Source organism: Marmota flaviventris, chromosome 5 (genome assembly GCF_047511675.1).
Source record: "Marmota flaviventris isolate mMarFla1 chromosome 5, mMarFla1.hap1, whole genome shotgun sequence".
In the NCBI taxonomy this organism is placed as follows: Eukaryota; Metazoa; Chordata; class Mammalia; order Rodentia; family Sciuridae; genus Marmota; species Marmota flaviventris.
The window spans coordinates 63,406,308-63,431,000 of record NC_092502.1 but is presented as its reverse complement, the minus strand read 5'-3'; the positions used below and the strand labels follow the sequence as shown (position 1 = coordinate 63,431,000).

Below are 24,693 nucleotides of genomic sequence, written 5' to 3'. Positions count from 1 at the left end.
ATTAGGTTCCTTAATTATATCCCTTTTCCTTAATTTCTACCATTCCTCTTGTATTAAAGGTGTATACAGATAAAAGTAAATAAAGAGGAGTAATATTTGTTAATGATAAATGGACTATTACACCCTACCTCAAATTTCTCCACAGCGAGCTGAATTAGCTGCCATTATCTCAGCGCTAGATTATTTTCTACTACTTTAAACATTATTACAGATTCTCAATATCTAACTAAACTTGTTCCCCATATTTTAATAGCTGTGATATATCCTCGTTTAAATTCCAACTTACCGTCTCTTTTTTTAACCCTTCAAACTCTTTTACAGCATCATACATCTCCTATCTTCCTTGCTCATATACACAACCACACCAAGATTCCTAGATCGTTGATGGAAGGTAACGCTCATACAGATGAAGCTGTGAAATCCCTTTGTCCTTTATTTTCAGATGTTGTAAGTTTCCATGGATTTTTTTTTTTTAATCAAAATGCTTAATTACTAACAAAAATGTTTTCCATCCCTTCTCAACAGGCTCATGCTATAGTCAACAACTGTTCTCACTGTATATCTCTCCAGGCTCCTATGTGAAAATCTATAAATCCACAAGGCCGGCATTCTAATACATTTTAACAAATAGATGTTACCCATTACCTCCTTTTCATCCTTACTCCTTTCTTCATTTTTTAATTGATACACATTCTGTGTTCATTTGGGCTAGTGACCATAAGTCTGATAAGGTATATGCTTGCATTTCTTTTTTTTATTAATTTTTATTTAATATTTATTTTTAGTTGTAGTTGGACAAAATACCTTGATTTTATTTATTTATTTTTACGTGGTGCTGAGGATCAAATCCAAGGCCTCACCTGTGCTAGGCAAACGCTCTACTGCTGAGCCACAACCCCAGCCCCATTACATTTCTTATTTATTACTCTGCTTTGCCAACATGGGCAAGCCTGCTTATTTAAAAACAGACATGCCCCTGCATCTTTTTTTAATAATCATTTCATTGATTATAAAAATCATCTCGTGCTTTTTATAATCAATGAAATATAATTTTTTAAAAAATTTTTATTGTTGGTTGTTAATGAAATATAATTTTAAACCATGAACTTCCTCATAATCCTACTGGACAGGCTTTGGTTAAGCGAGTGCATCATACTCTTAAAATTTACTTTTTAAAACAAAAACAAAAAAGGGGATATAGCCTCTCTCATGGTAATATATGCTTTAAATATTGTATTATTTACAGTTAATGCACTCAACATGCAATACAAAGTAATACTCACAATTGGTCATCTGCTTTGGATAGACATTTTATTCCCAAACAGCCATTACCAAACATTTATGTAAAATACAGGGTTCCACCAAACCCAGGATGACAAGATCCTATGCCTCTGACCACATGGGGAAACATAAAGACTGCTATGCTTTCACCAACAGGTCCAGTTTGGATTCCGGCTCAGTGTGTGAGACCTATCAATTATAAATGAACTAGTCAGGGACTTCACAACCTGATCCCCAAGTTGCATTTCATGCTGGATGAGGAGAGTCCCATCAAACAAGAGGGCAATGATTACTATCCTTGAAAGAGAAGAAACATTAAAAGAGAATTCCAAGCTACTAGACATCCAGTGACTTGGGGGAAATACAAAATTATTACCAGCATCAGCTCAACAGTTTTTGGCTTAAATGGGATTAAAATGTACTCCAGTCACTACTTTAATTGCTAAACCCACACAAAATTCTGTAAATGCTTTGGTTTTAACAATAATGTTTTTCTGTTGTACCCCAGCTGTGAAAATTCAGTACAAACTCCTTGACTTCTAAAACCCATTATAATATCTAGGTTTGCTTGGCTGAAATTGTTATATACCTGCAAAAATGTCTCATGGTACCCATTGTTGTCTTAGCAGACTGTTTTTACCATCTTCAGGATTTAATAGGCCACCATCCTGCACAAAGCATCTTTAAAAGGTCTATTCCCCTTGATAAAAACTGTGCAGATTCAGTGAGCATTCTCTCTGAGGCAAAATTTGACGTTTTGATGTTTTCCTTAGTGGGTATCCCTGGACTAGCTGTTAGGGCTTACAAAACCACTATAAAACTGGCCTATGCTATAGTAAAAAAATATTAATCATATCTCTGTGGCAAGTAATATACTTAATGAAGAACAAAAGCAACATCATCAAGCCATACTTGACAATCAGGCCACAATTAATTATTTGCTATTATTACATCATAAAGGGTGTCAGGAGATTAATAATATATGTTGCTTTAATTTAAGTGATAATAATAATTCTGTTTCAAAGGAGATAAATTACCTTAAAGATATTGTTAAAAAGATCCAGCCACATGATGGAGGTTTAGACCTATTGGATTGGCTAACTTCGTGGTTACCCAACTTTACTTGGGTCAAACAATTATTCATAGATGGAAGTTTACTAACACTGGGATTGTTATGTTGTCCTTGCTGTTGTTAATGCCCACCCTATATTTTTGACTCTACCAGTATTAAAAAGAAAACAGACATTATTCATCCAAAAGGCCTTAAAAAAACAAGAAAGGGGAAATGTGAGGGTTCTGTGTAGGGATTGGGGTCCCTGATGACTGCATTGCTATGGCACGCTTGGTGCCTGGGAAAGTTTCTGTGCAAAGGCATAGGATACCCATTGCTATGGTAATGCCCTCCATGCTAGAATCTTATCAGCTTCTACCTTAATCTTGGGTACATAACTCCTGGGAAAGGAACTTACTTGCTAGATAACTACAATGTTTTGCCAAGCTCTGGTGCTCCTGGATCTGCCTGCTTAACAGTAACTTTAGCCAATGGACTTTTTTGAAAGCTGCACAAAGCTCCTGACATTGCATATTGTAACTGTGAAATGTAACTGCAACTGCAGAATAAGAAACCTGACTGGTACTCTAAACAATAATGTAGTTATGGGACTAATGACCTAATGTAACCTATTGATATAAATAAAGTTTGGCCTCTTGGTTTCTTAGCCACTCTGCCACCTTCTCTGCCTCTGCACCTTGTCTTTGTGTCACCCTTTATTTCTTTACAAAAAACCCATTAGATTGAAAGTTAATCATTGTAAATTGGTCTTAGAATAAAGCAAAGTGTAATCAGAAAAACATATTAAACTAGACATGTGGGATCAAATCATGAATTTAACAAATTTAGAATTTTAAAAGCCTTCCTGGCCTTTGTCCTGAGGTAGTTCTGCTCATCAAAGGTGAAAAGAATTAAGGGAACATAGACAAGCAAAGGGGCCTTATTCTCCTTGAGAGAACTTCCCAAAGAGGCAGTTCCTTTTATCTTCTCAGGAGAGTTCCCTAAGTTTGAGGTTCTATTCTAAACTGTTTTTCCTGGTTTCTTAGATAGCAGCCACAAAATTTTAGACTAACATTGGAAAATCTTTGGATGATTTTTAATAGTTGGGAGTTACTCATGCTTGCAAATACTGAGAGACAAAAGCCAAATTTCCTAGACAAAATTATGCTTTTTAACACAATTTAGAAATAATAATATTATAAAACCCTTTAGAACTAATCTGCCCTCTGTAGGAACTGACATTATCTACCCTGTTGGCCACCTGGCCAAGTTCCTAAATGAAGGCAATCTCTAGAATGTTTTTCTTTTTTTACCTTTAGCTTTTACTTTTGACATTTTTTTTTTAGTCCTGTTGGCAGCTGTTTATATTTTAATGCAAGCTTTAGTGAGCACAGTTAAAACCTTCTTAACCATTGTTTTAACATTAGAAACAAACTGACATAGAAATTAACACCAAACAAAAAGGAGACAAATAATAACAAAAAACAAAAAAGACAAGACACAAACAAAAGACAGACAATAAAACACACAACCCATAAGGCTCCAAAGACAAATTTAACCAACAGAAAACCAGACTTAGACCAGAGGGCTGAGTACAAACCAGACCAAGGAAAAGCCAAATCAGAGGACCAAGGGACGTCTCACTATAGCCCTGGACTCAGGGAAGTAATGCTGCGTCCAGCTTTCCCTCGAGCCTCTCCAGAGGCAGATCCACACAGACCAGACTTATCTTCTCCCAGGAAACACAGAGGACTCTTGACAGTTTTAGGTGGGCAGGGGTCCAACGAGGGATGGCCTGGGGCTGAGAAACATCTTCTCAGAGGCCTTCCCCTAAGCAATCTCTCTGCCACCTTACCTCCCTTGGCGGTCCTTAGTGATCTCTGGAATTTGAGAAAAGTAGATCTCGCTGGGGTCTCCAAATGTTGTGGGGTGGGTGGCTCAGAAAACACATCAAGTTCAAGTTTTGTCCAAATTGAAGAGTCTTTATTTAGCTATCCAGCTGGTGACTGCTTCCCTCCTCCCCCTGCCCACAGTATCCATAACTGTCTCTGCAAGGAACAGCCCAGAGCCTGAGCATTTTAGGATATTTAAAGGCAAAAACCACATCTGGTTTGACATAGCTGCAAGCAAACAGGTACAGAAGCTGAACTGGGCAGTTAGCGAGACAATGCAATGGGCACATTGGTGTTTCCCAGGGGTCTTTCTAGGCTGGCATAGCAGCAAGCAAGCAGAAGGGACCCTAGTTCAGTACAAGTTAGAGAATGGTCACTAACATCTAGACAATCAATCTCTGATAAGGTACCTTGCCCCCCAAAAATGGAAACCAAAGAGAACAATTTTACATTATATAAGAATTGCTATTTTCTTTAGGTAGAGGGAAGTGAAAGGAGGGGAGAGCAGGGGATGTGGGGATAAGAAAGAGAGTAGAATGAAACAGACATTATTACTTTATGTATGTATGTATGTGACTGTATGGCCAATGTAATTCTACAACATGTACACTCAGAAAAATGAGAAATTATTTCCCATCTATGTATGATATATCAAAGTATATAAGTGTATTTTACTGTCATGTATAACTAATTAAAACAAATAACAAATTAAAAAATAAAAAAAATTAATTAAAAAAAAAGAATTGCTATTTTCAGTTGTCAAGTATGCTATGCTAGGTAATTATTAACGGGTACAAAGGCAGGGCTTTCCCATGGAGAAGAATTTCTTACATGATATGGAGTCTAAGGGTAAAATGGAGTCTGTTTGGTCATTGCCCAGATAGCCTGGCCCATAACAATTACTGTTATTTAGGTAACTAACTAGTGGTACAGCAGGTTAAATTGTGTATATAGTATATAATATAACAGCAGGTTAAATTGTGTATATAGTATATAATATAGTGGGTAAACTAAAAATGTCAGAAGAAATTACCAAAGCAAAACTTTGGTTCTCTTAATTATTTAAGGAATGATTCAATTCCATTAGCTGAGTTTTCAGGTAAATGACGTACATTTTAAGCATCCCAACTGACTTTTTACATGTGCCATCCATTGCCCATGCCCCACATATGTTGCCTCACATAAATCATTTCTTTGTCTGATTATGAGATTGGATTGAAGGACACCTATGCGTCAGCAAGAAAAGAAGATCTATTTTTAGATGATAAAGTTACAGAAGGGCATACACAATGTTCCTGGGAAGTTTCCAGCAGTACTATTGATATTCTATTTCATAATTAAAAGAATTGTCTGTTTGTGATTCCAAATTGTTTTGCAGATGAACACAAAAGTGTATTTATCCTAGGTCGTACATCCCCCTACCTACTTGACCTATAATAATTCATCCTACCTTCTGTCATTTATTTTTCCAACTGCATTAGACTTACTTCAGCTTCTGGTGGGATAGCACTTTCTTCTTGTACATGCTTGGGGGTTATTATTTCTTTTAACTAGTTTTCACCAAATAACAACAATTCATATTTCATTTATTTATTTATGTGGTACTGGGGATTGAACCCAAGAACGCTTTACTACTGAACTATATCCCCAGTTCTTCATTTTATTTTTTATTTTGACACATAGGGTCTTGCTAAGTTGCTTAGGACCTCACTTAATTGCTGAGGCTGACCTCAAATTTGTGATCCTCCTTTCTTAGCCTCCAGAGTCATTGGGATTACAAGTGTGTGCCTCTGCACCCAGCTTCAACAGTTCATGTTTAAATAATTGAACATAATTTAATCTGGGCAACTCCTTTACAATAGGTAAAATCTTCCTATTATGTGCAATTTTTTCTCTACTGATATCATCTTAAAAACTCTTTTGCAGATTCAGTTGAACAATGATTTGTTTGATTATTCCTCCATTTCCTCTACTAGACTATTTTTTCTTAGAGGTCAGAGATGCTGTTTTGTTCACAAGTTTGACATTGAACTCTAGCATAGTGCCAAGCAAATACAGGCTTTAGTAAATATTTGTGATGTTCATGTGGAGACAGTTACAGAACTTAAGAACTCCTCTGGAATACCATAACAATATCCTCACTTTAGGCTTGTACCTTTAACTTTTTAAATCACATTTTAGTAATTTGTTTCCATGCCTGAGGATTCTCTGCTTTCATACTTATTACTCATTCCTTCTTCTTATTTTACCTTCCTAATGAGTCATGATTGTCATATGACACAATGGTTAGTGTTATTTAATTTGGTATCTTCTTAATTTTTAAGTCTTAAGCCCTAGATATGAGTCTTAGCTCAATCACTTAGAAGCAATGTGGCCTGGTGTGAGTCGCTGAGCCTCCCTTGGTTACTTTTTTCCTAGGAAAACCCTCTGTCTTAACTTAGTAGAGATCAAATAAAGTAATAATTGTGGGAGTTTATTATAAATTGTATTGCTCAGCTCAATTTTCAGGTAATATATCTTATACATCTACTCATTTAAAACAATTATTTACAAATATTATTTAGCTCATTCACTTTAGGTGTGAGGAAACTTGCTGAGGAAAATGTGCACTTGGATAATATTTGGAGTTACATGAGGGGAAGTCTGGGAATCTGCTTGGCTTTGTTCTATGCATGCCTGAGATAAGTTAGTTGCAGGTGTAAAAAAATGCATTTATTACATCATGCAATGTCTAAGAGCTTGGAATCTGCAGCTTAACTGCCTTTAATTGTGTTGGCTGTTGTCATTTGCAAAGGTCCCTACTTACAAGCTATATGACCTTGAGAAAGTTAGAGAATCTCACCAAACCTTAATTTCTTTTCTTTTCTTTTTTTTTTTTTTTTAATTTTTTAAGTTGTATATGGGCTCAATGCCTTTACTTGTTTTTATGTGGTGCTAGGATCGAACCCAGTGCCTCACACTTACGAGACAAGTGCTCTACCACTGAGCTATAACTCCAGCCCCTTAATTTCTTTACCTGTAAGAAAATAATGAAAGTATACTTAACCTTTATATTTTTTGTCATATCTGTCACTAAATACACAATATTAATAATTTTATGCTTCTTTGAAAATACTTTTATATGATGGAGTGATCATCTATTTTCAATATTGTTTATAAATAGCAGTTCTGTTCTTGCTTACCATAAACACATATATTACATGTATAAAATACAAAATGCTCTTTTGCCAAAATTCAGTACCCTCTTAGCTATTTCAGAATTAATCTATTGCTTTGAAGGACTATAGCCTCACTTTATATTTTTTTCCTTTGGTGTCAATATCCTTAATGTGAATTCAGATTCTGAGCCATTTGATAAACATGTTAGATTTTAAAGACTCACTACTGTCCTTTCTAATGAGAGGAAAAACTGTGCCTCTTTGTTTTCTACTTGTAAAGCTGAATCCCAGGAGACCACAATGTACTTAACTTTCAATTTATGGACAGGGTGGGACCCTAAAACAGAACTGTTCAAGTAATAAAAACTTAAGGGACAAATTGAATATTGTATTTGAGAACCAAATGCTATAACTGTAACTTTTTAACTTATTAAAGTTAAAAATTAACATTGAAAATTTCCTGTTTCCTTAATCCTAATCTATTAAAAGCAACAATTATATCTATAAATAGCAGAGTCTATATGCTCAGTAAACAAATGATGCCCATCCCATTCTATTCTTAGATAAAATGAGATTCTTATCTCTAAATATTGTTAGTCTTTCCAGACAAACAAAAAGGAATTCTCACAGAGGAAGTGAAGTTAGTTGCTAATGAATCATTTCGAGATAAGAAGGTCAGTAAAGCTTGTTTTCCACAAAGGAGAACACAGACATTGCATCCCTGGGGAAAATATTAGGATTATAAGAAAGGGAATTAAAATTAAGAAAATAAAATAATTATTTTATCTTCTAGGATCTATTAGGAAATACAGGTAATACCAATGCTCCTCAACAGATGATGGGGTTGTGTCCTGATAAACCCATCATAAATTGACTGTGAAGTTGAAAATATGCTTAATGTACCTGAGCTACCAAACACCATAGCTTAGCCTAGCCTGTCTTCAGTGTTCTGAGTATATTTACATCAACCAACTGTTAGGCAAAATTATCTAATCCCAAACCTAAGTGTTGACTCTTTCATGTAATGTACTGATTGAAAAACAGAATGGTTGTATGGGTATATTTTCCCACTACTGTAAAGTTGGAAAGTTATAAGTTGAACCTCTTAAGTTGAGGGCTGTCTGAACACACTTCTGAATTCATGGTCACAATACACCTTTTTTTTTTTTTTTTGCCTGCTTCATTATGAGTGTGTGTGTGTGTGTGTGTGTATGAGTGAGAACTGAGGGTCGGAGGAAAGAACCACAGTGGTAACTCTGTAGCTGGTTTAAAACACTGTAATGTCTGGATCCTCTGAACTGTAAAGTCTGTGAGTCCATAGGAACTCAGGGAAGTTAAAAGTATAAAAGACAAGAAAGAATCAAGGCCATAATGGGCCTCCAAGCCAGGGTTCTATAATGGTACTCTTTTGGGTAGGTGAGGAAAGGATAATAATACCTGTTTTATCTACCTCACAACATTACATAAAGTAATCCAGAGAGCTAATAAAGGGCACATTGCTTTGAAAGTTAGAAGTTGATTTAATCATTAGGGACTATAGTCATTTATTAATTATTATCATCATCAAAAATCTCTACATAAAAAAAGAGAGAAGACTAACTGGATTTTGGAAATAACCTTTGTTTTTGGTAAAATTACTGTTCTCCAAAAATCTTGCTTATTTTATGCTTTTTCTTTCCATGTCAATGTCCTTCCTGTGAATTCAGATTCTGAGTCATTTGATAAACATGTAAAATTGTAGTTTCACTACTGTCCTTTCTAATGAGAGGAAAAAGGGTCCCACATGTTTGATGAACAACTAAACGAACTGAAAACAAAGCAGATTTTTGAGTTTGAAAAGAAGTACTCTGATAACCTAACTCTGATCCAAGCCCCAGTTATTCAAAACTTCAGCCCCATTCATTTGAACTGAAACACTGGCGGTTTTCAGCAACAAGTAGTGATTGACACAGTGTATGGTGAATCACTTCCAGTTCACAACATTCCTGAAAGGAACCACAGAAAAAGCTTAGATAACTGGGTACTTCCAGTATTGCTGGTGGTCTTTGGATGCTCCTTTGGCCACCTTCTCCTCTTATAAATGATTATTGATTCCAAAGCTTTTATTCATACTTCGAGAAGGCCATGTCTGTCAATGGGTGTTTTGTCAGTAGGAAGGACACCAACTCCCTCCATGTTTCCTCATAGCAGAGATTCTTCAGGAAGGAAATCACTTGTTGGTTCTTGTGTTCCTCCCTAGTGCCACTTCCATTCCTGGGAATTCTACCCATCTGGGCTAGATTTGGGGCCACTGGAGGATGCTGTACAGTCACTGATTCTCTACCCCCAATGCAGAGTACAGTTAGGACACATTTCATGAGGTCTGACAGGGCAGATGAAGGACAAAAATTAGTTTGGTGTGTCAATAACTAGAAGAGGCTTTTATAGAAATATGGAATTATTATTAAATTAAGAAATGAAAAAGAGAACATGAATATTTTTGTTTTAATTTCATCTTGAAATGTGTTCAGGAAGTTATTCTACACTGACTAAACTGAAATCCATTGAGATCCATGTGCAAGAGATGTTGACTTTTTCTTGAAATCTCTGAAATTATCTAGTACAACCATGTCATTATAATGCGAAGACCAGCTATCATTAACTACAAAGCTTGTAATATATACTTGGTATTGTTCTAAACAGTAAACATATATAAACACACATAACCACAATATACGAATTACCTGTAAGCCTTATAACAGTTGAACAATGTAGGTATTATTATCTCTGGTTTACATATTAGGAAACTGAGGCTAAAATAAGTGACTTGCCCAAGGCAGAATAGGAATGGTGAGTCAAGTTTTGCACTCAGAAATTACCTTGCTCCAAAGCCTGCTTAGTTTCCATTACACTGTGTAGTTATAAAGACAGGAATAGAAACAGACTTTCTGACTCCCTCTCCCATTCCCTTTCCAGAAAACCAAGATGGACTGAGATTTACTAACTTGTAACAGTAATGCAATTTGCTTCCTATGCTCACTTCTTTTATTGAACCATTAGAATGAAACAAGCTACTTCAAAAGTGCAGCCCTTGAAACCAATAATTATATTTTTGTAGGAAACAAATTATTTCATGGGACACCAAAAGAAAGGACATGCTCTTACTTCCATGGTTCTCAGAAGACTGTCATGTCCTCAAAGTTGGCTAGCCTTGATAAGTTTCTTGGAACAGTTATAAAAAAAGGTCTTTGACTGCATGAAGTCCAGAACTTTGCTTCTATTGAATGTGAAGCTCATGAAAATGACTGAAATCAAACCATATAGTTTTTGCATGTTCTTGGAGTGGTAGCGTTGAACTGGTAGAGTAAAACAAGCTAGGAGTAAAAAGGCATTACTTGCAAGATGGAGGAAAGATCCAAGAAGAAATTTTTCTCTAGAAAAATGTCACACATATTTATAACCTTTAAGAGTTTTTTTTTTCTTATTTTCTTCTTGAAAATCTAAATAATAGGAAAATACAAGAATAAGTTTACTTTTGGTAAAAACTAATTAAGACCCATTTTTTGAACAGTAATTTGGATATTTATGTGGTATGGGAAGTTAACTTTGAGTCTCTGATATTTATGAACATGTTTGATTATAAAATTAGGTTGAGGATAGAAAATCTCATTGAGACTGAAAAAACGTTAGTAATTATATACAAGCTTTGTTTTCCCTAAGCGTCTGCCTTTGGTTCTGAATAGGGGTGAAGCAGTATGTTCAGTGGAAGGAACATTGAATTGTGTGTGGTCTGCTGTGGGTGTCACCTGTCCCTTCTACCTCAACCTTGTGCTCTTGGGAAAATGATTGATCCTTCTCTGAGTTTGGTTCCCTGAGTATTCAATGTTAGAATTTGGCTAGATTCTCCCTTAGGGTCATTTATCCCTTATGACAATTAATTCAGATAATTCAGAACATATGTGGATAGAGTTAGCAAGGCCCCTAGATTCTTACACTATAAGCAGTTTTCTCCAAATATAGAAATCTTTACCTTTGTACCTGACTGGTAGGACAACCAACCTGTCTTCTTTTCTCCTCCCTTTCCACTTATGAAGGGAACTCAGTTGGAAATATGTTGCCTGCCAGGTCATATGTCTTGCTCTAATAAGGAACTAAGCTCTTATCCAGGATTATAGAGTGCTCAACTTTGGTTAGGTCCTTGGATTCAGTCCCTCGCTTTTCTGGGGGAGGTATCATGAAAACACTTTACTACTTTAGAAATAGACATTATCTGCTCAAATCTGCCACCTTGACAGGATCCTAAAGGATGGAAGCTAGATTGGTGTGGTGTATGAAGTCTAGCATGAGCCTGAACAACTGGTTTTATGTGTCACCAACCTGCCAGTATATAAATGAGCTGTGTCTCACAAGTTCGTCTTAGAGCACCAGTTGAGCGATGCACGGAGCAGACCTGTAGCCACCTTACATCATCTTCAACATGAAGTCAGTCACAGTGTCAATGCTTCTGACCCTGGCTCTTTGCCTTATTCAAGGTGAGTAATTTGCATGCAATCTAAGCCTCTTGCCACACATCTTAAAGCCCTGGGGAAGGGCCTTTTTCCACAAATTGCCAAGAAAATGCTTATGTATATCTATAATTTTGAACTGTCTTGCCGATATAGGTTTTGAAGATTTAGATACACGGATTTGTAATTATTATGTCAACTTTAGAACTAGCAAGTAGTTTAAAAACATCTTAATTTTTATCCATGAGCAATTCTTCTACTAATTCTCTACTAGTTCTGAAAGGAGAATAGATTCTTCTTCACCTTCCCCTCACCGAACTTATCAATTCACTCTACATAGGTATGTTAAACATTAAAAAAAAAATAAAAAAAACTTTTGCAAGTAATATAGATAGCTTAATTCTATATGTATAAATAAAATATTTCAAAAGCAAAATTTAATTATCTATCCTTATGTTAAAGCAAATGTGCCTTCTACCTTATTGTATTTCTGTGTTTTCAAGTGCTAAGTGGATTCAAAGTATTGCTCCTAAAATGAGAAGGATTTTTGTATGAGCTAAAAGATGAGTTTTAGCATTTTGTATTTTATTGTGAAGGGAATACAGATTGCCTAGATTTATCTTGTTCTGAATCACTTTTTAAAACAGAACTACATAAATAAAGTGAGACCATTATTCACAAATGATACCTATTTTCCTAAAATAAATGTATAGGTACAAGACAGTTAATGAGGGTATGCCATAGTCTGATTTTAATTAATCTTTCTTTTATCATATCTTTAATATTTGCATCTATAGTAAGTAGGCAGCGTTGCCAGAATTTAGAAAATGGAATTTTATGTATAGATGTGATAAACTTTGTGCTTTATTATGCTTTTAAATTAAATTTAAAGGGATATGACATCTTTGATAGTAAGTTATATTACAATTTATAGATGGAGACTGCCAAACTTTACTCTGAAAAGATCTCTTGGAAATTAGATATTTTGAGTGTGTCAGAAAGCATCTGAGTATTAGTTCCCAAAGAATTTCAGCTTTCTGAGTGAGTAGACCTTCGTGAGTGTACATGCTGAATTCCTGGTGCCACTACCCTCATTATATTTGCAGTGATAAATCTTAATGTGTTCAAAAATAATTTGTGGTTTTACAACGTATTGTTATTGAAGCAATCAAAACACTGCATTGAGTGAATCATTTTTTTCATTTACCGGTTTACATTCCCTTAACTTTGGTTTCTGCATTTTCATCCCAGATGCTGCCAGTGAAGATGCAAATCAGGTTAGTCTTGCTTTTTCTCATTGAACCCATTCCAAGATGCCTAAAGAAAAGTGGTTTGTGGCCAAAACCTTCTGTTAATAATGCCAACATTATACAGACGGGTCGTAAGAGCTTTGGTTAAATACACAGTGAACAGGTTTTTAGGAAGACATGAATCCCTCTCTCTGTCTTTCTCATTTTCTTTCCCATACGCACACAACCAATGTTTTGATGATGATTAATGTCTATAAGAGACAATCTATTGTGCTAAAGAAGTGCTTTAAAATCCCATAAACAAACACAAAATAAACCAACCAAAAACCATACTGTTGTTCTACTTAGCAGCTGAGCAAGCCATGGTATACCACTTAAAGAGCTAAATGTTTTCATATTCATTGTGCAAAAGAGGTTGTTCATATCTTGTTTATAGTCAGTGTAAATATTCCATCCAATAAACATGTATTGAACATCTATTATGTGTCAGACCCTGTTTGTAATTCTGGGGATATTCTAAAGTAAACAAAATCGTTGAAAACCCTGCCCTTCTGACTTGTATTTTAATAAAGAGATGAGTTAATAACTAAATTAGTAAAATATATAGTACATTAAGTAATGATTATTGCTAGGAGAAAAATAAAGTGGGATGCAGGATAGTAATTCCAGGAAATGGAGGTGGTATCACTTCTCACTGGAATAGTCAGGGACCTTCTCCCTGAAGAGAAAGATTGGAACAAGAATCTGAAGGTCCACTTGAATCAAATGTATGAAATATGATATGTCAAGATCAATGTAATGTTTTGAGCAACCAATAAAAAAAATAAAAAAAAAAAAAAAGAATCTGAAGGTCCATTAGAAAGTGAGCTGTGAAGATTTTTGCAACTTCTAACAGAATAGGCAGAAGCACTCAGAGGCCCTGATACAGGAAGAGGGTGCTGAACCAACGAGAGAATGGTCTTTTCTTTGAGAAACAGAATAATCAGTTTCTATGGAAATAATTTTTTTTAACTCTTAGAAAGACAAAAGGACCAACACCCCTCCATGCACACACTGCTATTCATGCCATTAATTGAACACTAAAAATGGTGTTATGTACATAACAAAATTTACTGAATTGCTCAAAGACCATAAATATTAAAATAATAAAAAAGTGAAATGATTCTTCTGCCTATTGAAATACTTTGAACCATAATTAAATTACTTTTTTGCTCTACTTTATTGAAAAAGATTTTAAAAAGATAATTCTCACAGTAATATCCCAGGGAATACCATCATAGTCTCTTTCATCTAATTTTTCTGATTAAGGAGAGCTCTAGAAACTATAGTAGAGGAAAAGGCTTGATTTGGGGGAGCCAGAGAGCATGCTCAGTTGGAAAAAAGAAGGGTATAGTACAGATCTCACAGCACCAAGCCAACATTTTCTTTTTCAGAATCCATGAGAATAGGTGATGATTGAGATTTTTGCACTGATTTTTTTTATATGGTTACATTCTATTTCACCAAACATTGTCTCAAAAATATAGGTTTAGCTACATCATATCAGCATAAAAGGCAAAAAACACACAAAGAGGTAAACATTTCTTTGGATATTGTGATAGAAAGGAAAACTATTGATAGTAATGTTGTTCCTTTCCATGTTCAGTTGCTAGAGATCTTTCCAGCATCAAACAAGCATGCTGAGTGTTAAAAACATGAGCCAGAACAGCATGGAAAAGCACTCTAGCACTTGAAAGGATCTTAAGGACATGATTAAATTTCTCAACACAGAAGGGTCCTTGTGAAGCCAAAGCAAATGTGTTATTGCTCTGATACCCAGATAGGGTGATGCCAGTTCTTGGAGGGTTATGATGGATAATGCAAGACCACAACAGAAGAGGCAAACAAAGAGCAGTTGACCCAAGAGGGCTCCAGACATGCAGAAAATAAGGACAGCAACAATAACAAAAGAAGAGTGAGCTGAGAACAGGCAGTCACACTGCTGGCTAATAGTGACTAGAAAATCATCACCCCACCTCAACACGACTTATTGGTCTAGATCTTCTCCTGCTTCAACAGGCTGTATCATGGCAATTGAGAGAGAGAGTCTATTTACCCCAGAGAGAAATACAACTTCTGCTTTCAATTTATATAGTCTTTTCCTGTGTCCCAGGAGAATCACTAGTTAATTTTATGACTCAGAAAAAATAATACTGAGCCTCATCTTAAGTAATTGATATTTTGAGCAAGTTTCTTAATCTACTCGCTAAACCTTTGTAAAACAATAAACAAACAAACAAATAAATGTGAGTCTTTCTAGGAACTTAGCTCTCATCAAATTGTGACATTGTAGGTGTTCAATTCAGAATTTATCTGGATTGATGCTAAACTTTTATGATCAACCACTAACAATTATTTAGAGCTTAATTCCAATATTATTAAGTCTTTGCTCTATATATTTTCTCTAAGATAACTTCATAAGTGATATATTTCTATTATGAAGACACAAACTCTTCTCTCATTCTGTTGTCATGTTTTTAAGATGTTTCAGAACCAATTATATCTGGCAATTGAGGCAGTAACTTACAAAGTTGACATAAAATACTACAGGATCAGAGACCAGACACAGATCTCAAGATGCCTAGACATGAATCTATAGTCAGAAATTAACACTGTGATACTCTGACAGTATCACTGGGTGGGGATGATAATCTTAAGAGTTATTTTAACAGGTCACCCTTAGTAAAATTTCCAAGATCTGGACTCTGATATTTTTTATTGTTCTTTACCATTAATCATTTTGTAATTGCTTCCAACTGCCCATCATGCTTATGAGGCTAGATTGTCCATTAGACTATAAGCACTATTCTGGAAAGGATACTTCTATCTAATTTGCTGCTGTATCTGACACCTGGCAAAATACAATAATCTCATAATAAGTGATTGTTGATTGATCAAAGTATTACAAAGATATAGGAGGCTCAATAGAATTTTATCATCAGCACTTTGGAGAAGGTTGTCAGAGTTGGAACAAAGATTTTATTTATTTTCTGAAGCAAGCATTATGAAGTAGAATTATTCTTTTGAAAAAATCAAAATATAATACAATCTTATATCCCAAAGGCTTAATCCGAAGACCTAGTGAACTTTCTAAGCTAATAGGGATTATTAACACTTTAAGTCAGTACTTTGCTAGATGGCACCAATGCACCACTGATTTTTTTTTTTTTTTTTGTACCAGGTATTGAACCCAGGGGCACTTACTCACTGAGCCACATCCCCAGCCCTTTTTAAAATCTTATTTAGAAACAGGGTCTCACTGAATTACTAAGGGCCTCGCTAAAATACTGAGGCTGTCTTTGAACTCTCCATCCTGCTGCCTCAGCCTCCAGAGTCACTGGGGCATCAATGATTTTTAAACTCCTTAAAAAGATTGAGTGACATATACAGCAGGTCTTTAATAAGACATTTTGAACCAATAAATGAAAAGAAAGAACTATCACTTTTAAGATGATTGTACTGTCGTTCCCCTATCCTCTCTAACATGCATAATGATTTCCACTTTCCTTCTAACCTCTGTATAGTGCAATCATTGGTATTTACCGAAGCCCATAGCCCATAGCAAAATATGTCTTCAAGGATGTTACACAGAATAGTCAAATAGTGGTACTGGAGAATGATCTGAGAGAGACAAACAGACAGAGAGGGGTAGTGTTTTTTTTTGTTTTTTTTTTAAGAAAATTTTCACTCTTAGAAAAGAATTGCTCAATAACTTATTTATTTATTTTTTTTATTTGGTGCTGAGGATTGAACCCTGTGCCTCACACATGCTAGACAAGCACTCTACCATTAAGCACAGCCCCAGTTACCATTAAGCACAGCCCCAGTCCGAGGAGTAGGTTTTGAGACAATGGCACAATACTTCCATAGTTTCACAAGCTTTTATTCTGGTGTTAGTGACAGAGTTGATATTGAAGATGTTGTTATTGGGGTAGGAGTGGAGGCAATTTTAAGAAAAGAATACAAAGTTGAAAATCAAGAATGGCTAGGACTCTCTCACAACCTTGGGAGAAGGTTTATTAACTTTTTTTTTTAATGGCACCAGGGATTGAACCTAGGGGCACTTAAATACTGAGACCATCCCCAGCCCTTTATTATATTTATTTAGAGATAGATAGGGTCTCCTTGAGTTTCTTAGGGCTTTGCTAAATTGCTGAGGCTGGCTTTGAACTTGTGATTCTTCTGCCTCAGCCTCCTGAGGGTTTACAGGCATGCATCACCTCACCTGGCCATCAACTATGTTAACTCTCTCTCTCTCTCTCTCTCTCTCTCTCTCTCTCTCTATATATATATATATATATATATATATTGCTGAGAATCAAATATATATATATATATATATATATATATATATATATGTGTGAGAGAATCAAATATATATATATGGTATTGAGAATCAAATATATATATATATATATATATATATATATATATATATATACTGCTGAGAATCAAATATATATATATGTGTGGTACTGAGAATCAAATATATATATATATATATATATATATATATAGAGAGAGAGAGAGAGAGAGAGAGAGAGAGAATCAAATATATATGAGAATCAAATATATATATATATATATGGTATTGAGAATCAAATATATATATATATATATATATATATATATATATTGCTGAGAATCAAATATATATATATATGTGTGGTATTGAGAATCAAATATATATATATATATATATATGGAGAGAGAGAGAGAGAGCTGAGTATCAAACCTAGTGCCTCACACATGCTAAGCAAGCGTTCTACCACTGAGTCACAATCCCAGCCCAACATTGTTAACGTTACAGTAATCTTTGTATATTCCAATAATCTTTGTATATTCCAGAACCATAATAATATTACTAATAATAATGAAGGAATATTTATTTATTGAATATTTTCTGTGTATCAGATATTCTTCAAGACTTTACATAAACTCACAAAATTTAATCTTCCTACAACCTATGAAATGTATATATTTGTACCCCCTGTTTTATTTTATTTTTATTTTGAGACAAGGTCTCACTAAGTTGCTGAGGGTGTTGCTGAGTTGCTGAGGCTGGCTTTGAACTCATGATCCTCCTGCCTCAGCCTCCCAAGCTGCTGGGATTACAGGCGTGTGCTACTGTACCCAACATTCTCATTTTAGATAGCATAACTGAATGAATAAATGATAACCATGAAATATTAGCTCAGTTTTGTTTTAACTCCAAAACCCTTATTCTGCTTATTTCACTAATTGTATCAGATAAATGCTTCTTAGATGAAGTTTCTATCTTTAACAGGCAAGCTCAAGTTGTGATTTTTGTTTGTGTTATTTGAAGCAATTGACTGAATGTTTTCTGTGGAGGGGATAGTAATTGTTAAGTTATACTGTCTAAGGAAGTTTTTCTTAAAGTTTTGTTTTGACAAAGTTTCGGCCAATGCAACCCACTTCCTCTTTGTAGGAAACATGCAGTGGATTTCAAGACTTGATGAAAAATGGGAAATTGTTCTGTTCTCAGGATAAAAAACTTTTTCAAAGCCCTCAAGGAAAATTGCTCTTCAACAAGTGTGTCACATGCAAAATGATACTGTGAGTAAAGTTCCTCTTTCTTTCAAGTTTTTGAGGTACATGCTATTCTCTGAACTAGAGGAAATTATTTTTCTAAACTTGAATGGCAGAATAAAAATGCTTAGAAAACTCTTGGATAATTGCAACCCACCTAGAATGACTTCAATAATCACTCAAATGGGATCCCAAAGGCATTTCAGAGGACCCAATATTAATATCTTATGTAGCACACTACAGCCTTCTGATAAAGTAGTTGGGTTTTGATTTGGGGAAAAAAAGAATCTAAGAAATGAAGTCAGCTTCCTTGGACCTAATTCTGTTGTAGTAGGGCTGGGGTAGGGGTCTTAAAGTCTCCCTTGAGTAGAAAGCTAGGCTTTCCTTGTGGGGATCAAGCAGCAGAAGGATATAAGCAGAATACATTCAGATTCTCTGAGCTACCAGTGTCTTCAGACCTCTTGGATTATGCTGGAATGAGTTGGACCAAAGAGCTGTTTGTAGTTTACAGCTCCCTACATATCAGAAAGAACTAGTATCCTGGAAGCTGGTCAGGATATTATGCAATGTTTCAGTGTCTGTCCAGTATTTCTGAAATTGATTCCCTTCTCTCCAGTGATTCCCTAAAGGTAGAAGCAGCTTATCAATTATAAATCCTCTGACCAAAGTGCTATAATTTTTGTTTTTTTAAGATTTACTTTGATTTTTTTTTTCAGTCTGGGAATTGAACCCAAGGCATTGCATTACTTCTGTGCTAGATCCATAGCCCTCTAATTTTTTTAAACATATTTTTTAGTTTTTTTTTTATTCATATGAGGTGCTGAGAATCAAACCCAGTGCCTCACACATGTGAGGCAATTGCTATACCACTGAGCCTGAGCCAGCCCCCAATTGGTTTTTAAACAGGTAGGCTATCTTCAATTTCTGATTGCCATCAGAATTTCAACACTGTTATTAAGGTAATACTAAGCTTATCCATTTAAGATAATTATGTTATAATTTGTTTTTAAAATGCCAGGTTGGTATGTGTCAGGGGATTTAATTTGACATATCCAAGAATATTGGGATAATGAAACTTTAATAGCAGATCTGGGGGGCAGCAGAAATTTAGGGCAGGTTAAATATTGTTTTTTTTTTTTTTTTTTAATCTCTTTGAAGCTGAAAGTAAACCAGCCATTATTTACTATAAAGTTTCCTGTTTGTTACTTTTTTTTTTTTTTTTGCTACCAGGGATTGAACTCAGGGGTCCTTAACCACTGAGCTATATCCTCATCATTTTTTATATTTTATTTAGAGTCAGGGTCTCGCTGAGTAGCTTGGGGACTCTCTAAAGTGCTGAGGCTGGCTTTGAACTCGTGATCCTCCTGCCTCTGTCTCCTGGGCCACTGAGATTACAGGCATGCCAAGATAGGAGACTAAAACTATTAATTTTAATAGGAGACCAACATTTTGAATATAATAAAAATAATGTAAAACAAAGATAAAATACCTTAAGACTTGCAAGAAAGTTGATCACTTTGGAGTCACTTTTCCAATTACTATTTTTATTACTTATGTAAATTGTGTTGGAATAAATTTGTTATCTTAACTGGAAAGGAGATGGTGCAATGTATTAAAACTATCTTCCGATTATTCTCAGACCAGGTTGATTTGCTCTGTAGGGTTTAGGGAATAGAATTGAGACCAATACAGAAAATTAGATTTTTGATTCAATGTAAATATTGACTTTTAAAGATTTCATTCAAATAATGACACAGATAGGTTTTTAAGGTTGGTGAATTTCTGGCTGTTTTAAGTATTCAAAGGAGGCAATCAGCAATGTATTTAAAGGCAGAGATTCTTGCATATAATATTCCCTTTTTGAGACTTTTTTTCAACATTCAGGGCACATTTGTGCTTTTGTAATTATTTCTGGACATATCTCCACTTCTGACATGCAAGATTGAACTGAGAAGAGCAATCAAAATTAAGTGTAATTTTGATTTAATTGTACCATGTAAGTTTTTATTCTTCAAATTTGGGTAAGCAATGTCTAAATGATGCTATTCCTTGTTTTCTTCTAGGGAAAAAGAAGCAAAATCTCAGAAAAGAACTGGGCGTTTAGTGAAAGCCACTGCCCCAACAGAGGTGAGACAATCAGGAGTCAACCTGTTATATGTGGTTTTGGGTGCTGTTTGACCCTAATTAGAGCTATCTGTTTACTTCCTAATTACCAGGTTATACCTGTCGTGAAGCCAAATACTTGGAAGGGAGGGACCCTGGCTTAGTCCAGGGGTGGGCTAAATATCTGGTACATCTTGTCTCCAGGCCCAACCCATGACCCAACTCCCTGAAAACATTTTGGGTACTGACAGGTGCTCTGAGTTGAAGTAAGCCAGGGTGGTGTGTGTCTTCCGGGACCATTTCACATACCTCCTGTCCTGACTACCTCCAGAGAGAGGCTTTCTTGTGCTGTGGAACTAAGATCAAATTCCAAAATTCTTACTATGTAACCTAGGCACTTTATGTATCTTGGTTACTATTGTTATTTTTTTATCTGTGAAATGAGTCATATTTAAAATGAAAAATTGAATTTAAAAAGTTGCACGGTGTTTAACATGTGTTGGCAGGCGCTTGGCTCATTCTATTTCCTGTCTTTTTTCTTCTTTTGGATTCTATTATATATCTTTTCGAATACTTTCAAGATTCTCCTAATTGGCTAAGGTTGATTATTTGTATCTATTTTGTAGACTGAGACTCAGGTTATTATTTTGCTTTAAAAAAGCATTCACTGATAAAAAAGATTAAGTAGTAAGAAGGAAAGACAGATAGATTTAGGTTACTACCTCGTCATTTCATGTTGGTAAGTATATATTTTTATTTATACAAACATTTTATTTTTAGAATATAAAATAAAATTTAAAAATAAAAGATGTGGGACCATATATCAGTGGGAATTTTTAATCTATGACATCTCACAATTAGTTGGCAAAACTGGGGCCTGTCACCAAATATCCTAACTACTCACATCACCTCCAGATATCCTGTGTGGCTTCTTCTTCAATTTTTTTCTTTCTCTTTCTCTTCTCTTGGCCCTGACACATAATTAAAACAAGCAGTCTGAGCAGGTACACCCTAATTACTTAAAACATCCATAGTCTAACCAACTTACCATCCTCCATGGCTGTATTACTCAGAGATGTCTGAGAATCTCAACCTCCATGTTAAACATGGTCAATTAATTTCTTGTCCTGGGTTCAGTTAGTCTCACTTTTAAAACAATAACACAGCCAACACACAACTGGTCAATCTCTGTAAATCCTTTATCTGTGACAAAAGAGATATGTGTCTTTTTAAATTTTTTTTTTAATTTGTTCATATATGTTTTTTGGCACAAAAACCTGTAGGAGCCAGAAATGGTTAGTAACAACGTTTGAATCTGCCTTTGTCATATCTGAGGGAGGTCACTATGTAAGATCCAGTCTCTTCTTCCTGACATTTATCTGTATATTTATATATCTGATCAATACAGGGTGTTTAAAAAATCATAAAACACAAGCAAAGGACAAAAATCAAACACACACACACACACACACACACACACACACACACCCCACTCCAAATCTTAACAAATTTATTTAAAAATCTATTTTAAAAATATTACTAGTAAGATGTTTATATCTATAGAAATGATTTTTGAGTTTTAATCAAATAGAAGTTTTTTTTAAGAAATAAAATTACAAAATTCTGATGATTATGTTTCCTGAGTTTTAATTTTTAACTCTAGATAAATTACATGCAACTATTTGGTTTTCTACTTAAAGAAACCACTTACTTATAAGCTAAGGTGGTTAATATTTGGCTGTGTGCCTTTCAAATAATTTCTCTAGATATTAAATGATTTTTTGCAATTATACTATGTTTTTGTTGGTGTTTTTCTCTCCACTATAAAAGAGAACAATCTACTCACTTTCTCTGCTTAGGTTTCTCCCACCAAAAATCAACCCTGACCCTACCTCTGAGAATGAAGCGCTCTACTTGTTCGAGAATGTTCCACCTATAGACATTCTCTCTCCACCTTATCCTTGATCTCTTCTTCTTCATCTAGTATGTAATCTACTCACCTCCCAACTCTAATATTCACTCCATCAACAAGCTTTCTTGGTGCTGCCTTCAAAGTATATCTCAAACTGAACTCCTTTTCACAATTTCTATTTCTGCCACACCAGTTCAGAATCCATAATTTCTGATCTCCAGTATGCTTGGTCCATGTGGAGATTTACAGTTTTTAATTGATGTATCTGTTCATTTAATATTTCTCATGATTCTTGTTGCCGATGTTACAAGATATTAAGTTTCTGTGGGTATAGGAGTATTTTTAACTTCTCTATTCTTTTCAAGTTGGTTCACTGCTTTAATAGCTAGTAAGGAAAGTCCTGTTTCTTTGTTCTTGTAATTAAAACTTGACTAACATAAACATAGATATATAAAGTTTCCATGTATATAAGAAATGAAAAATTACTGAGTTCATAAAACTTCAGTTTGAATTTGGGAAATTAATATGTTCAGTAATACAAAGAATTCAAAATTAATTTAGGTAAAATTGACTTTTTATAATACTAACTTGTCAAACTCAAGAATATGGAATAGTTTGTCATTAATTCATATTATTTCTATATATTTTAGGAAATCTACAAAATAGTCTCCACAGAGATTCCTATAATTTTTGTTAATATTTAGAAACTTTACAATTTCATTGATATTTTGAGTAGTATTTTTTTCATGATATTTCTATATGGATACTACTTATATAGACAAATTCTATTGATTAAGGAGGTTCATCTTATATTAGACAACTATGTGATATCTTGTTAATTTGGGTGGTTTATTGAATATGGTGGTTTTTTGGCAGTTGATAACAACAGCAGCATAAAACTGGTGTTTTATCATTTTCTTTCAGTATTAGTGCTCCTTTATTTTCTTTTTCCTTATATCATTGGCAAGAATCTAGATTTGAAATGTTAAACAGTAGCGATGATAATAAATATCAAACTAAACTCTTTCTCCTCATATTGAAGGGAAGAGCATCTCTAAAATTTCTCCATTAGTTATAATATTTATAGTAGGGATATTTTATATATATTTTTGAAAGTTTCAGAAACTCTTTCTGTTCTTAGTTTGCTAAAATTGTGTTGGTCATTACCACACAAAATGCCTTGTCTGCAACTATTAAAATAATCTGATATTTCTCCTATCAATATAATAAATTTCTGGATAGATTTCCTGATGAATTAAAGTATAATTGTTTGCTTGGGGAAATCATAATTAGTCATAATATTTTGATATGCCATTGGATTTGGATAATATTATAGAGTTTGACATTTATGTTTATAATTAAAGTGACTCTATAACTTTCTATTGTAATTATTCTTATTAGTTTGTAAATATATATATGAAATACCCTTGAGGTGCAGTGCTTCAAGTGGTGGCTGAGTGAGGAGGCCAGCAAATGCAGCCATGAAGTTAAGCAAAACTGGACAAAACAATCATGTTAGCACTCTGAGAATTAACAAGCAGGTATGCCAAAATTATGTTTGAAATACTGCCTGACTTTGGATAAGAAGAGTGGGAGTCTATGATGTTCTTGCTTAGGAATATCTCCATCTCACCCTGCCTCAGTTGGATTTGAGGTTCTGTTCAGGGCAAGCCATGAGCATCAGCAAGTGCAGGGAAGCTACTGGAGAGAGATTACCCAATTTAGAGTAATGGGCAGCTACCATCCCCAGAGATTGGCAGGTAGAAGTGATGATCTTCACCAAGAGTAAGGAGGATGGCCTAAGTTTGCAGGTATGTTTGGATGGAGTTGTCACATGTGGACATCAGAGAATAAAAAGGCTATGCATGCTCTTAAAAGACACAACACATCCCAGTAGAGAGCAAATTCTGGAGTAGGTGGACAAATGGTCTAAACTTTACACATCCTCCTCATACACAAAGGTCCACCTACAG

At 34.8% G+C, this 24,693-nt stretch overlaps 1 protein-coding gene across 1 annotated transcript in view; it reads left to right on the top strand.

Moving 5' to 3' along the window:
• Positions 1-11,838: 11,838 nt before the first annotated feature.
• Positions 11,839-24,693, top strand: part of Spink5 (serine peptidase inhibitor Kazal type 5) — an 88,359-nt gene continuing 75,504 nt past the window's right edge. Inside the window, exons 1-4 of the mRNA XM_071611855.1 lie at positions 11,839-11,893; positions 13,118-13,143; positions 18,605-18,732; positions 20,769-20,832. Coding sequence (XP_071467956.1) covers positions 11,839-11,893; positions 13,118-13,143; positions 18,605-18,732; positions 20,769-20,832 — 273 coding nt within the window. The remainder of the gene's footprint in view (positions 11,894-13,117; positions 13,144-18,604; positions 18,733-20,768; positions 20,833-24,693) is intronic.